The sequence below is a fragment of the Carassius carassius genome, chromosome 9 (assembly GCF_963082965.1).
Source record: "Carassius carassius chromosome 9, fCarCar2.1, whole genome shotgun sequence".
In the NCBI taxonomy this organism is placed as follows: domain Eukaryota; kingdom Metazoa; phylum Chordata; class Actinopteri; order Cypriniformes; family Cyprinidae; genus Carassius; species Carassius carassius.
Genome location: NC_081763.1, coordinates 20,097,795 through 20,114,185, shown reverse-complemented (window position 1 = coordinate 20,114,185; position 16,391 = coordinate 20,097,795). Strand labels below are relative to the sequence as shown.

The 16,391-nt window shown below is 36.3% G+C and overlaps 1 protein-coding gene across 14 annotated transcripts in view; it reads left to right on the top strand.

The window, feature by feature from the left end:
- Positions 1–16,391, top strand: part of LOC132149235 (voltage-dependent P/Q-type calcium channel subunit alpha-1A-like) — a 98,438-nt gene that overhangs the window by 10,911 nt on the left and 71,136 nt on the right. For all 14 annotated transcript variants that reach the window (XM_059558293.1, XM_059558292.1, XM_059558284.1 and 11 more), the window contains exons 3-4: positions 14,275–14,380; positions 14,553–14,692. In XM_059558293.1, the coding sequence (XP_059414276.1) occupies positions 14,275–14,380; positions 14,553–14,692 (246 nt within the window). The remainder of the gene's footprint in view (positions 1–14,274; positions 14,381–14,552; positions 14,693–16,391) is intronic.

Here is a 16,391-nt window from a genome sequence, read left to right as displayed (position 1 = left end):
ATCACTGGATATAGCTTTAGGTCATTTAACATTTCTATGGTAAAACGTATTATTAAAAGTTGACTAATGTTAATTGATTTGCAGCTTCATCTTACCTCACTCTCTTTAACGTTAAACTGACGCTTCGCGCTCTGCTTCTGTGAACAGTAAACCCGCCTACTTTGATCTGATTGGCCATCTCAGTGATTTTGACATTGACGAGTGCTGTTAGACCGAGGCTTTGATCTGAAGCACCTAGTATGTGCAGTGTTTGCACGTGCATCCATGCAAGTTAATTCTCACACTTTAATAGTATTTGTAGCTCCTAACAGGCTGTGTGACTATGAGAAGTTATTACATCAAACTGTACGTCATTATACAGTTTTCCTTATTGCTTGCGTGCCAGCGATTATCCCTCTGCGTGCCACTGTTGGCACGCGTGCCGTAGGTTGCCAACCCCTGGTCTATGGCATTGGTCTCAAACTCAATTCCTAGAGGGCCACAGCTCTGCACAGTTCCACTGGTCTATGGTCTGCCTTTACTGACCCTCATGTTGTGTAAGGACTGAGGTGTTTGAACTTCAAAAAGTATAAAAGTGGTCCATATGCCTTCTGAAGTCATTTGTTTGTGGAACAGACCATTTGTACTATTGTTTTTTTTAATACTTAAAATGTGCTTTTGTGTCGTTTTTGAGGCTTGAAAGCTCCAATCCCAGTGCATGGAAAAGAGCAACCAGTAAAAACCTTTAAAATCCTATTTTTATGTTCCACAGATGAAGTAAGTCATACAGGCCTGGAACGACATGATGGTAAAACATGATGATTTTGATGATAATTGTTTTTCAAAGTGTTGACATGTGCAGTATGTCCTTGTACAATGTAGCAGAGGTGGATTGTCAGTTGTTTAATTGGCATTGCTTGCATCTTAGGCTAGCATTGCACTTCACTACCTGCACATGTTTTTCCTCTTTCTCTATGGTTCTGTATCTTGTGTTCTAGTAGTGAATTATTAATTTCTGTGGCTAGGTGGTATGCGTGTGTGATGCTGACTTGGGTGGAATCTATTTTGGGTGCAGGGTAAGGAAAAAAGATGTGGTGGCTTGAATTTTCCTGCTGGTACTCATGTCACGTACTGCTAGTGCTAATGTTATTGCCACTGATTCACACCTTTACCTACTACCTGCTCTCTACCAGATACACATGCAAACACATATTACTGATATCACCACTGTCTACAATGCTGCTGTTTTACTACTTCTAGCACATAGAAAGACATAAATAGTACTAATAGAGACAAGACCATTGTAGTCTCTGTTCATTGATGTAGCTTCTTAAACTGTAGTAAAATAAGTTGTTTATAAAAGCTTCATAGTATGTTTTGTTATATTATAAATTAAAAAATCAATTATACGTGTATGAAATTCTGTTCAAAATCCATTTTGTAACAATATTAAGTGCCTTTATTGTCACTTTTGATCAATTTAATGCATCCTTACCGACCCAACAGTTTTTGAACATTAGTGTATGTATTTAATGTAATTATTGCAGAATTCTGTCTGCTACAGGAATTAAGAGCAATGTTCCACCTAGAACTGCCTGTAAGGTTAATTAGGCTACAGCACTTTTCATTTATGCTGCTTAAACACACACAAACGGTATCTATGTTAATCCTGTCCTAACAGACTGATTTCTGCGCTCTAAGGATATATAAAGGGTAAAAATGTGATTAGAGTGAGTGGAAAGAGATGGAAAGAGTGTTGGCGTTTGTAACTACAAACCTATCTTTTATAGCTGCATTAAGAGAGGGGAAAACCACCGCTGTTTCTAGTTAATAAATTATTCAGGCTGTAGCGCCAGAATGCAAGAGATAGAATTAGAAAAGCAAACAACCTGGGACTTTATAGCCAGATGAGGAAATCAATACGTATTTACATTTCACTGGCTGGGCTTCTCGGGTCACTCTGTAGAGCACTTCGCCATCTACTACTGCTAATTACCACACCAGTGATTCACACACACACACACACACACACACACACACACACACACGCACACACACGCACACACACACACACGCACGCACACTGACACATTCACTGACTGAATGACATGCCCATTGAATCATGTACTGTATTAGTGGATTAGCGTCTTGTATAACTAAGTCTGATTGCTTCAACTCATTCTGCTTCTGTGTGTCTTAAGGTCTGATGTCTTGTCAGACATTTTGATACCGCTACTTGTATAGGATTTCATAGATTGCAACTCTTCAATAAAAATCAAGTTATAGTGAGGAATTGTTGATGAGGCAAATCTGACTTACTGTAAATGTTCTGCACTGTTCTGAGTGCAAGGGAACATCTCTGGAATTCTGAAAGTCTTAGTTGTCAGCATGATTTTCATATCATATTCACTCTATTTTTTTAAATGCTTGTTATTGATATTCTTGAGAAAAAATAATTGACCTTGTGATTTTTTTTATCAATATGTCTTAACTTGAGATGCAGTGAAATGACAGACTTCTCTCTGGTGACGTATGCTGGACTTTTCCAATCACTTCGTCTGCTCAGGGCCGGCCCGCGGCATAGGCGGTATAGGCAAATGCTAAGGGCGCCACTCATCCATAGGGGCGCCAGAATGAGTGAACGAGTGAATTTTTTTTTTTTTTTTTTACATATATTTTTTTTTATAATCGGCTACTATTTAAAAACCATTAATTCGAAATACTACCAAATAATGCAAAAAAAAAAAAGAAAAAAAAGTCCGGCTCTTCAATCTTCCCCGCCCATCCAATGTAGACAGCACTGCTTTTGTTAACACACAGCTCGTAGAAACGGGCCTGGCAGCTCGCGCCAGTTCTAGACACCTGATTGTGACGGAAGGCCGAATTTACATGACACATTATAAACAGAGGTGGAAAGAGTACAAAAATATTCTACTCAAGTAAAAGTACCATTACATTAATGAAATTTTACTTAAGTACAAGTAAAAGTACCAGTCTAAAAAATCAACTCAAGTAAAAGTAAAAAGTAGCTCATTTAAAATTTACTCAGAGTAAAAATTACTTAGTTACATTTTAACAGTGGGAGGGAGTCAAAAATGGGACAGGCCAAGGTTGTCAAACTCAGTTCCTGGAGGGCCACAGTCCTGCACAGTTTAGATATAACCCTAATTAAACACACCTGATCCAGCTAATCTAATCATTTAGGTTTATTTGAAAACTACATGATATGTGTGCTGGAGCAGGGTTAGAACTAAACTCTGCAGGGCTACGGCCCTCCAGGAACTGAGTTTGACACCCCTGGGATAGGTCTATTAATCTCAAACTAGTTGCTTTTAATTAAAGGAATCAGTTATTTAGAATAATAAAACATTTGGGCTGTTACCAGGCAAATCATTATCAACAAACTCATCTTTTCAATACAGAGGAAATGCAAAAGCTTCATCGGACGTGGCATTTAGATGTATTTACACACTGTTTAGTGCAGGACAAGAATGCATTTAACCTGCAGTTACAAATGCATGAATAATGTTTTGATATGCCAGACATAAAATGTTGAATGCTCATTTGAAATTATAAAAACTTAATTATAAAAAAAAAAAAAATCAAAAGATACTTTAAATGTGAAATTAAAATGGCCAGTATGTGTCAGCAAGTCACTGTTAATAAGTGAGTCATTGCGATTGAACCAAATCATTTAAACGGTTGATTCATTCAGAAACGAAACACTGTCATGTTGCTCAGAGATGCAAAATTTTGCTTTGGTGGCTGTGTTTGGAATAAATTTTTGTTGTAGAAATAGAGCAAAAACCGGCAATATGGTGTCTAAAATGCAAGTCTCTTAGTTTGCTGTCCTGTTGTAAAAAAAAAAAATATATATATATATATATATATATATATAAATATATATATATAAATATAAATATATATTTAATAAATATAAATATATAAATATATATATATATATATATATATCATTGGCGGCTGCTGGTCTTTCAAAGAGGGGAAGCTCATTTTCGGCCTACATTATAACCCTCTGATGGTCTTCATTTGTAGTGACACTCGGGGTCTTTTTGACCCCAGACAATAACATTTCATTTTGTAATAGTAAAATATTTAAATTTTTTACAAATATAATTTTACTCTGTTCATTTATGTTTTTACTAAACTTTGTACAGTTTTTGGAGGATTTAAATCTTTTACATTTCTATAAATAAATAAATATTTATTTAAATAGGCTTTTTTTTTTTTTACAAAAAAAGAAAAAAGCATTTCAGGTAAAATTCACTTCATAAAATACCCAGATTTCTAACTTTCATACATGGGGATACCATGGATAATTTTATAAGGTTTAATGTAAGATTTTTGCCCATTTTTGGGGAAATTCAGTTTAAAAATTGTAATAAATCACTTTAACCACTAGATGGCTATAGTGTGTGTGTGTGTGTGTGTGTGTGTGTGTGTGTGTGTGTGTGTGTGCGTGCGCGCGCACATTTTCAATCTTAGTTACCAATTCAATTTTGTGGTGGTTCTGCATTTTACAAATATCAAGAAATATTGCCGCAGTTTGTCTTTCGAATACACTTGAGAAATCCGCGATCATGGGACTGAGCGTGAAACAGCTTCACCGACTTCTTATGGTGCAGACCGCTGTCAGTCAAAAGGAGATCGACAGATCCTCCAATCATCACGCGGAAGCCCAGTCTTCATTCACCTCCAGAGACGATGAGCGTCCGTGGGCGGGACATAATCGCAGCATTTATCCAATGACCGTCTAGCTTCGGAGCACAGAAAAAAACTGTTCAAAGAAAGCCCCATTGAAGTCGCTCGGCTTCTTTAGGGAAATGCACTGTGACGCTGCGGGAATGTATGAGAAGAAAATCGAGTCAGCCGACTTGTAGCTGATTAACACAATACATAATACACAATAGTACATATTTGACCGTTGTTGTTTTTTTTTTTTTACATTACGTGGGGTTGATGTCTTGTCGAGATTTTATAAACTGCTAGTTTGGTCTCCCTAGGCAAGCACAGCATACACAGCATAATAGAGTATAAATATGGGCAGGGGTTCACTTCATTTCCTTCAAGTTCAACTTCAGAATATGACGGGGTTTCGTTTTCAGCGGTGTCTGCACCACTAACGCCTGTTTTGTCCGTCTGCATCTTTCTTGTGATTTTAGCGCCAGTTTGCCCTCCTGCCCATTATTTACTGACATAGCTTCCAGGGAGCGATTTTTTTTTTACTCAGTAATTAATGTGTTTTAAAATGTAGCGAAGTACAATACTTCAAACTAAATATACTTAAGTAAAAGTAAAATTACAGATTAAAAAAAATACTTAAAAAAGTAGAAGTACACAAAAAAGCTACTCAATTACAGTAACGCGAGTAAATGTAATTCGTTACTTTCCACCTCTGATTATAAATGAGCATAGTCTGCGATAGATACAGTGCCAAAAAGAAGAGAAGAGGATAAAGACAGGGGTAAAGAGATGTAGTGAATAGGGGTGTAACGATTCACTCGTTTTCTCGATGCATCGATTACAAACCCTGTCGATTCATATGCATCGATCTTGAAACATGATTTTTGAATCGAGAATCGCCGATCTTGGACAGTAATCGATTCAAAATGCTAAGAATCGAATGAATCCCGATTTCTATAGCGATTCAATGCTTTCAAAATGTATACACATTAAATTACTACACGCACGAATTAATGGAGACCTTGAAGAGTGTTCGTGAATCGTGCCTCTTATCTGTCCTTCACGCGCTCCACTGTTTACCGACTGAGACTGTCACAGGATTGCGCTCGCGCTCCGTTTGTCTCTGACGCAGCTGACGTGTGATCTATAGGACTCGTGAAGTAGTTTTATATTTTTCTGTAGTTTGTCAATGGCTCTCTGCATCTTACCGACGGAGTTACCGGAGCCGTCGACAGCTGTGTTTATTGCATGGACGGAGCAGAAATGTAAGTGTCTAAATCATACGCACAGTTCCACTGAATGATAAATGTTTTTAAACAATGCGGATGAACCGAATATACGAAGGAAACTTTTAAAATTAACCACAACATTAACAACGACCTTGAAATAAGAGCACGAGATTTATCTGATAATAGTCATGAAAGTAGCGTTTGTTTCATTAGCAAACAGACATCTGGCGCGTTTTCTCTCAGAATCATTCGCTGATGGAGAGGAAAAGTTAAATAGAGATGAAGACGTTTTCACACTGAAAGAGACGCGATCTCGCTCTCATAGACGTGCCAGGCTATATCTGCAGCTAAACTGAATAAAAGCAGAATGAACTGATGAAACTAAAAAAAAAACCACAAACAATTTATGAATGATGCAGTTCTAATTGACATTTATTACAGTACAGAAACTATAAAGTATATTTTCTACCTTATTCTGTGCAGAAAATTTAAATAATTGCTAATTAAATGTAGCCTAGTATATAAAACAATCATAAAATTGCCATTAGGAAAAAAATATCGATTGCAAATGATTGATTATTGTCCAGCAGTATATTTGATTTATTACAGCTAATTAAAAGTAATTAAAAAAGAAGATAATTCCTTGTAAAAAAAATAAATAATAATAATTATAATTATTATTATTCTTATATAGGCTACATACATAAAATGATTGTATTTGACATTTCTGTCACTTCTGAAATTATGGCTACGCCCCTGGTGTGACAAAATGTTAGCTTATACATAATATTCTTTAAGCTCTTTTTTAAAAACTTGGCTTACATACATTTTTACGTATGCCATGTCACATCATTAAACTATCATTTAACAATGGACACAAGTTTTTTTTTTTTTTCCTAACCTATGGTTCTCTAACCATAAATGCTACTGTAATTTGCCCCCTGATTAAGCATTTAAAGAATTTAGTAGAAGCATTTAAATAATCCCATGAATGCACTTAAAGAATGCAGAATCGAATCGTTATAATCGAATCGAATCAAATTTAATTGTGAATCGAATCTAATTGAATCATTCTAAATTTGCAAAAATCGTTCTTGAATCGAATCGAAAACCTATGAATCGTAATCGAATCGAATCGCTGCCTTGCCAAAGATTCACAGCCCTAGTAGTGAAAGAACAATTTATTGCATAGGAGTAAGATACTATAATTTCATGGCAGTTATTTTTTACCTTAAACTTAATGTTAGCAATTGTTCTGAGTTCCCAGACTGTGATTTTGTACAATCATGTCAGTTTTAAGACACATTTTTTATTATCACTTTTTTATTAATGTTTTACTCTACAGTTGTGCAGTTTTGGGGGGATACAGTACAGGCCAAAAGTTTGGAAACATTACTATTTTTAATGTTTTTGAAAGAAGTTTCTTCTGCTCATCAAGCCTGCATTTATTTGATCAAAAATACAGAAAAAATATTGTGTAATATTGTGATATATTATTACAATTTAAAATAATTTGTTTTCAATTTATTATACTTTAAATTATAATTTATTTCTTTGATGCAAAGCTGAATTTTCAGCATCATTACTCCATTCTTCAGTGTCACATGTGACATCCGGTCTGTCACATGATCCTTTAGAAATCATTCTAATATTCTGATTTATTATGAGTGTTGGAAACAGTTCTGCTGTCTAATATATTTGATGAATAAAAGGTTAAAAAGAACTGCATTTATTCAAAAAGAAAATTCTAATAATATATATTCTAATAATATATTTTCTTTACTATCACTTTTTATCAATTTAACACATCCTTGCTGAATAAAAGTATTGCTTTTATTAAAAAAAAAGAAAGAAAAATAATTACTGACCCCAAATTACTGACCAGTAGTGTATATTGTTATTACAAAATATTTATATTTTAAAAACATAGCTTCTTTTTTTTTTACTTTTTATTCATCAAAGTATCCTAAAAACGTATCACATGTTCTGAAAAAATATTAAGCAGCAGAACTGTTTCCAACTTTGATAATGAATCATCATATTAGAATGATTTCTAAAGGATCATGTGATAATGATCCTAAAAATTCAGCTTTGCATCACAGAAATAAATGATAATTTAAAGTATAATAAATGTAAAAAAAAATATTTTAAATTGTAATAATATATCACAATATTAAATTTTTTTCTGTATTTTTGATAAAAAAAATGCAGGCTTGATGAGAAGAAGAAACTTCTTTCAAAAACATTAAAAATAGTAATGTTTCCAAACTTTTGGTCTGTACTATATATATATATATATATATATATATATATATATATATATATATATATATATATATATATATGACTGCCTGATTTACATGCAAAGTATTTCTTATAAAAAAAAAAAAGTAAGGCACGACTTCGTTCTCTCTATTGGCTCCTGACCGAATGTGAATGTGAGGTTGCAGTCAATTGTAAGAATGGTGTGGAGTTTAATAGAAGCTAAACGATTGGAGAAGGTTGGCATGTGTCACCAGAGAGAAGTCTGTCATTTCAGTGGAAGATACAGCTTAATCAAAAATTATAAGGTCAAAATGAAAATAAATAAGTAAATAAATAACAATTAATACCTCCCTGTGTGTGTCCTCAACCTTCATCTGCATCTTTCTGTCTTTTGGTCCCGTTGCTTATTATATTATTTTCCTTCACTCAGTCTTCTTGTCTCAACTTGTCTCTCCATCTCTCTCCATCTATCTCTCTGAGGAGTGGTGTGTCAGGCGGCCGTGCTGACAGTGCAGACTGCACTTGGCTGAATGAAGATGGGCTGATGAGGGAGATGATGAATGTACAGGTTCAGTGGGAGAAGTAGAGCGAGGGAACAGCAGACTGAGGAGACAGGGCAGAGGGATGAAGGGATGGAGAATGAGAGATTGACATGATGCATAGGATGCTGGAAGTGACATATTCAGAGGGAAAAGATGAGGGCAGGACATTTGAATTTTTTTTAAATTTTTTTTGAAAGTGTCATATTTTCACCATGGCTGCAATTATTTGTTCAATACATTAATAATTTGTCAAGTGTTTTCTATTTTAATATATTTTAAAATGTAATTTATTCCTGTGTGATGGCAAAACTGAATTTTCAGCAGTTATTGCTCCAGTCTTTAGTCACATGATCCTTCAGTATTTGGTGCTCAAGAAACATTTATTTTATTATTGTCAACATTAAAAACCGCTGAAGTGCTTAAAATGTTTATTTATTGTCATTTTTTTTTCAGAATGATAAATAGAACATTCGAAAGACCACCATATATTTGAAATATCTTGGATTCATTTTTTTTGTAAATAATCTCTGCACATTGCGTTCTTGAATTGTTTTTTTTTTCACAAAGGATACATTTGCTTTTGCTGTAGAATTTGTTGAAAACGAGGTATCTTTGGAGGCGTCAGAATAACCTACCATGTTAAGACTCCTGCATTATGAGAGTATTCATCATGACCTCCTGTACCAGCTGTCACCTCCCTCCTGACAGGAATGACCTCTCAGAGCATCCACAAGCCACTGATGCTGTTTTAAACACATGAACACAAGTCACAGAGAAAGGACTGTTTCTCCCTTCCTTTGTCTCTCGCTTTCTTTTATCTCAATGGCATTGCTATACATAGTGTTGTGCAGAGGGAGGAAGGTAGATTCATAATTAAAGTTTTCTGGCAGAGCACTTCATAGCATTGTCTCATATTTATCATCCTGTCTTCAAATGGGCACCTTTTTGACAATTCAAGTTCAAGTTGAGCTTTATTGTCATCCCGCTACATGTGTGGACATACAGTGGAATGAAATGGCATGCCTGACAGGACCAGGGTGCTGCATAAACATACAACAATGAAGTAAAACAGTATAAACATATACAACTAACCTACTGACAGATTTTGACTATAAATATATTATATATATAAATGTTTACCTATACATAAGCAAAAAAATACATACTATAGGAATGCTTCACATAATACTATACCTATACACAACTAACCTACTGACAGATTTTGCCTTTAAATATACTATATATAAATGTTTACCTATACATAGAGTGAAAAAGAAAAATATTTAGACTATACAAATGTCTCACATGATACTGTACATGTTCAAAGAGAAACATCGTAAGTCAAGCAGCTGGCTGGGGCAAGATGATTGGTAGTGCATGAGCATGTAAACACATATTACTGAGTCTTTTGTTGGATTATGTATACACACCAGTGTGTGTGAAAAATGTCTAGTGTGCATAGAGGAGAACTGCACAAAATAGATTTTAATTGCACAAAAATGAATGTTTCAGACAGTTTTTCTGTGATGTGGTAAGGTTGGGGGGTGGAGAAGGTGAGATGGTCCATGTTACAGGAGGTAGGGGGTTTGTGTTGGGTTTCAGAGGAGGGCGGGGTGATTTGAGTTCAGGGCTCTCACAGCCTGAAGGATAAAGCTGTTGAGCAGTCTGGTGGAGCGGGCTCTGATGCTTCAGTACCGTCTTCCTGATGTTAGGAGCTGGAAGAGACTGTGGGAGGAATAGGTGTGGTCCTTCACGATACTGTTGTCTTTGCTGGAGCATCGTGTGAGGAAAATGTCTAGGATGGAGGGGAGAGGGGTACAGATGATCTTTGCAGCTGTGTTCACTGTCCACTGGAGGGTCTTGTGGTCTGCTGCACTACAGTTCCTGTACCAGACAGAGATGCATCTGGTCAGCACACTCTCAATGGTTCCCCTGTAGAATGTGATGAGGATGGGTGGAGGGAGAAAGCCATCGGAGAAAGTGTAGCTGCTGTTTTGCCTTCTTGGAAAGTGACATGGTGTTGGTGGTCCAGGTGAGATCCTCTGTGATGTGCACCCCCAGGAATTTAGTGCTGCTGACTCTCTCCACAGTCAAGCTGTCGATGGTCAGTGGGGGGTGGTCAATGGAGTTTCTCCTGAAGTCCATCACAACCCCTTTTGTCTTCTCCACATTGAGGGACAGGTTGTTAGTGCCACACCAATCAGCCAGCTGTGCCACTTCCTCTCTGTAGTGCATTTCATTGCTGTTGCTGACCTACGTTGTGTCATCAGCAAACTTGATGATGTGGTTGGAGCGGAACTTGGCAGTGCAGTCATGGGTCAGTAGTGTGAAGAGCAGCGGGCTGAGTACACAGCCTTGTGGAGCACCTGTACTCAGTGTAGTAGTGCTCGAGGTTTTGTAGCCGACACGGACTGACTGAGGTCTTCCTGTTAGAAAGTCCAGCATCCAATTACAGAGGGAATTGTTAAGGCCCAGCAGGTTTAGTTTATTAATGACTTGTTGTGGCATTATTGTGTTGAATGCTGAGCTGAAGTTGGTGAACAGCATTCTGACATAGGAGATTTTTTTCTAGGTGGGTAAGAGCTAGGTGGATGGTGGAGGAAATTGCATCGTCTGTAGAGCAGTTTGGACGGTATGCAAACTGGAGCGGATCGAATGTGTTGTGGAGGCTGGTTTTGATGTTGTGCATGACTAACCTCTCAAAGCACTTCATCATGATTGGAGTCAGTGCTATGGGATGGTAATCATTTAGACAAGACACAGGTGATTTTGTTTTTGGTATGATTGTTGTGGATTTGAGACATGTGGGGACGACTGCCTGTCTCAGCGAGGTTTTCAAAGATATCTGTTAGGACATCTGTCAGCTGTGCAGCACAGTCTCTCAGTACATGGCCAGGTATGTCGACAGGACCCGCAGCCTTGCATAGGTTAATCCTAGATTGGATCTTCCTTATATCGGCTGGAGACAGAAAGAGTGCCTGGTCATTGGGAGGTATGGGCAGTTTTTGAGCAGGTGTGTCATTCTGAATTTCAAACCTTGAATAAAAGTGGTTGAGTGCATCCGGGAGGGATGTGTCAACAGTGCAAGAGAGTGAGAGCGGGACGGTTCTTCAAAGCACCAAAACACATGTATCGGCAAAACATCACACTGCGGCCATATCACACACACAGGCCTCTAGAGCAGGAACAGGATGTCCATTCATCCACCCTTCTAGAGACAGAGGAAGAGTGCGCCACTTTTGGTTTCATTATCCTAGTGAACATGAGAACGCACACCCTCATGCACACAAACAGTAGTATTTAAATTAGACACTAGAATGATCACACACGACAACACTGATATTATTACGGATGCATGTGGAAGAACATGCACACACACTCGGAGCATAGGCTAGGCAGGCTAATTAAAAGGCACTGAGGGTGTCAATGTGTTGTAATGCTGGATGGACTGCTGGGTCTTGGAGCTGGAGTCTTTACTGTACAGAGCCTTTGAAAGCCGGCCTGATCTCTCCTTCTCTCTCTGCCTCTACAGATATTTCAGCTTATGTCACACTTTAATGAATCATTATCCCTTTTTTATCCGTAATGCCTCATGCTGTTTTACACACTACAGCCTGTTCACTCTGATGGTGATTTTTGTCTCTGGAGGTCAACATGCCACTGTGGTGTGGGTTGTGTAATTCAAAACTGAATTAAGAATGCCTTTTAAATTCTTGAATTTGAACTGATTTATTTATTTTGTAGAGCACGTTGTAAAAATACTTCATGTCCCAGAATGCATTGACTGCTTTGAATTTCTTTTTAATTGTATTTCAGTAAATTCAAGATACAAACAAGGCATAAAAATGCAAAGCACACACACATAAAAACAGAGTTTTAAATGAGGTTGTTTTTGGTATTGAATGGATTATAATTTCAATTGACATTTCTCTCTGGAAAGATTTTTGCACCGAGCTCAGTGCAATGCATTGTGGGTTTGCATCATGTAGTCATAAAGCAAATGTGATATTCTGCCCTAGAATTAGTTCAAAACGGGTATCTTGGTAAGTGGCAAAATTAAGTTGCCTACCTTATGTTAAAGCCTTTGCATTAAGAGCAAGTCTATAATGCCTATAAAGTCATCATATCAGCTTATATTGTTAACTTAAACTAAAATCATAGCAGAATTTTAATTTTTAAAATAAAATAAGTGAAATAAGGGTTGAGTGAAAAGTATAAAAATAAAATAAAAAAAAAACTGACCAAGGCAATTTTCAAATTTTTGTTTAGTTTAAATTACTCAAATAAGTAAAAACAAAAAGGAACTATAAAATAACGAACTACACAGACGTTAAAAAATGAATAAAACTGACAAAAAAAACATAACCAAATTACTCAAATGTTAAATCTACAAATTCTAAATATTATAAAAAAACTATAATAGTATAGTAATAGTATATAGTAATAATAATAACATTTCACTTGCAGTCATGAAATGTAAGTACCCTCTGTTTATTCTTTAAATGCATGTTATTTATATTAATATTAAAGATTCATCTGTGCATTTTATTTTACCAATTTTTATTCCAAATATCTTAACATAAAAATAAACTATGTGTTGCTCCCTATTTTATGTAGCAGTTTAAAAAAATACCATCTACATAGCTCTCTAGGTTTTCTAACAGAGCTTGTGTGTGTGTGTGTGTGTGTGTGTAAAAGTCCTGATAGCCAAATCCTACCCAGCCTGAAGTTCTTGTGTATATTAGTGAGCCAAAGAGGCATGCCACTTTGAATCACACAGAAGACTCTAACCTTCTAAGCTTGTGCTGGCTCTCAACACACATGGAGGCATACACAAATTGGCCTGCAGTAAATATAAGTGGCGAGTGATGAGGTCATTTAAAGCATAAAGAATATGCCTGACTCATACTCATCCACGGCATGGACAGTATTACTTCAGCATGAAAACCAGCTTATTCGCCACAGGCTCAACCAGCCGTAAGGAGAAGATGCTTGATGTTGTTTGGTCCATTCAGGGTGAGCATGATGCTTCGCTTGCTTTGTGAAGCATTTTCTCAGTGAGGTTGGACTTGATTCCCAATTGACCTCTGTAAAAAAACGGATGCGTTTGACTTTGACCTGCATTTAGTGCAAGGGATTTAATGTGATTTTGCAAAGTGATCAGGTTAAAGAGATTGTTTGAATATCTGTCCTCACAGTATCAGATGTTGTGATTCTTCAATACAGCCAGTGAAGTTGCTCCTAAGTTGACATATCCCTTAAAGAGTCTGACATTTGTTTTACAGTTTTTAAAAATAAAGGGATTAAACCTTATAAATAAGATCGCTTTTTCTTTTTACTACTGCTTTTCAATTCCACAATACAGAATAGTACTTGAATTTATAAATATGATCTATTTATTATTTAATATTATATTTTTTTAAATATGAAGTTATATTTATTATTGATTATTATGTTTATATTGTTTATATCTTATTACTGTTGTTTTCTGGAATGTCAGCCATCTGTAATTTACAGTCATGTTGTTTTAAACATTTTCCTTGACCTGTGATTCTCACTCCATTTGAGTACATGATCCTGGCTACCATCATTGCTAACTGCATCGTCCTGGCCCTGGAACAGCACCTTCCAGACGGGGACAAGACACCGATGTCAGAGCGCTTGGTGAGTTCCGGTTGTATTGATCAGTGTTTCTTTGTTTCCGTATATTGTAACTAATTGGTCTCTGATCTATCAATCTCTTTTTTTTTTTTTTTTTTGCAGAAATCCAGTGGTTAATTCATGTTTAAACACTCTTATTTCTCTTTGTCCGTCCCTTTGTGTTCCTCTCTCACAGGAAGACACAGAACCCTACTTCATCGGCATTTTCTGTTTCGAGTCAGGCATTAAGATCTTGGCTTTGGGCTTTGCCTTCCATAAGGGCTCATACCTACGCAATGGCTGGAATGTCATGGACTTTGTAGTGGTGCTTACTGGGTAAGTCAGAACAAACATATCTGCTAGCTTGAAGCATTCACTCAGAATAAATTGCGCCTACTGAGACAGTTAATTATGTGCATACGTCGTCTGCATTGTTTTAGCACCTGATTCACTAAAGGATTTTGCAAATCAGGTTTTGAAATTCTTCATACCAATTTTCATAGCACAACAAAAAACATTCTTTTAAGGAGTTCAGTATCAATGCTCACAGAGTGTCTGCACAAATACCCATGACATTGTTTCAAAGCAGTCCAAACTGAGTTGGTACTTGCCTCTTCTGGTATGGCAAGCACTGTTTTGCTGTGAAATACTTATATTTTTCCTGTCCCTGCCACCTGCTTTTCACGTGCAGTAAAATCATTAATTGCACCAGGCAGATAGCATCTATAATGAGCCTAATTCGCATAGAAAGAAGGTGTGTTTATGCTGAAAGTAATGATAATGAGTTCATTTAAATACACCTAATTTAGTACTAAACCAGCACAAATAACGCCTGGTTAAACTGGATTACAGGTGGCTAGTAAAGAAGACGCAGGTGCAAAACTGTTTAGTGAATTTACCCCACAAGCTTTATAATATCACTCTGTTGGTGCTTTAAACATGCTCATAATATGGCAAATTGCCTGCTGTGATATTCTGTTTTAAAATGGGTGAATGTTTTTCCATTTTTTATTTTTTATATGAATTCTGCATGTGTTTGTGTAGACGACGTGTATGTATGTCAGCTGTAGCTGCACGGCAAGGGATGTTGTGTTCTCCTGACCTAATGAGCTCATGGTGAGCCCAGATCAGAGCAGCACTGCAGATTCAAGCAGTGAGGACACACTACAAATGTCACCAGAGAGAGAGAGCAAGACAGAAAAAAGAGAAACAGACAGGGAGATAGGATGTAGACAATCACTATTTTTTGCAAAGAAAGAGGGAGGAGCATAAGAAAATCTGATGGTTAGACACACTGTACCTAGATTGTTGTCCTCTTACTCCAATATCTTGTCTGGTAGAAGTATTTTGACAGTATCCAGTTGTTGTAAAGAGTTTAGGTTTACACACAAATAGTTAGTCTGTTTGTTTTATCTAAATAAGCTCTATTCACATCAAGATTTTATGAATCAATCCACCTATATTAAATTCTTCAGTTTTTTATGCTTGAATTTCTTTTAATGGTAATATACAGTAGAATTAAGGCTGCATCTGTATCCTTAAGTAAGGCTGTATCCTTAAAGTTTAATGCAGACTTTTTTAATCTTTTTTTTTTTTACAATGAAAATTCAGTAATGGGTTTTTATTTTGGTAAAACAAACTATGTGTAGTGTTTCTGTGGAACTGTCTTTATTTATTCGCACTCGATTTGGTGTGAATTGATGTTTTTTATGTTGCCCTGAATCGTAGATGCTGATGATTAGGCTCAGATTCTATAACTCATATTCATCAGTTTAGCAAATTAAATGTTGATCTTATGTTTTTCTGCTTCTGATGATGATGTACGTTACAGTTTAGAAGTTTCGGTTTTGGCTGCATTTGTCTGACCGAAAAATACAGTAAAAACAGTAACATTGTGAAATATTATTACAATTTTAAATAAGTTTTCTTTGTTAATATATTTCCAAATGTAATTTATTCCTGTCATGCCAAAGCTGAATTCTATGCTGCTGTTACTTACATTACAGTGTCACATGATCCTTTAGAAATTATTGAC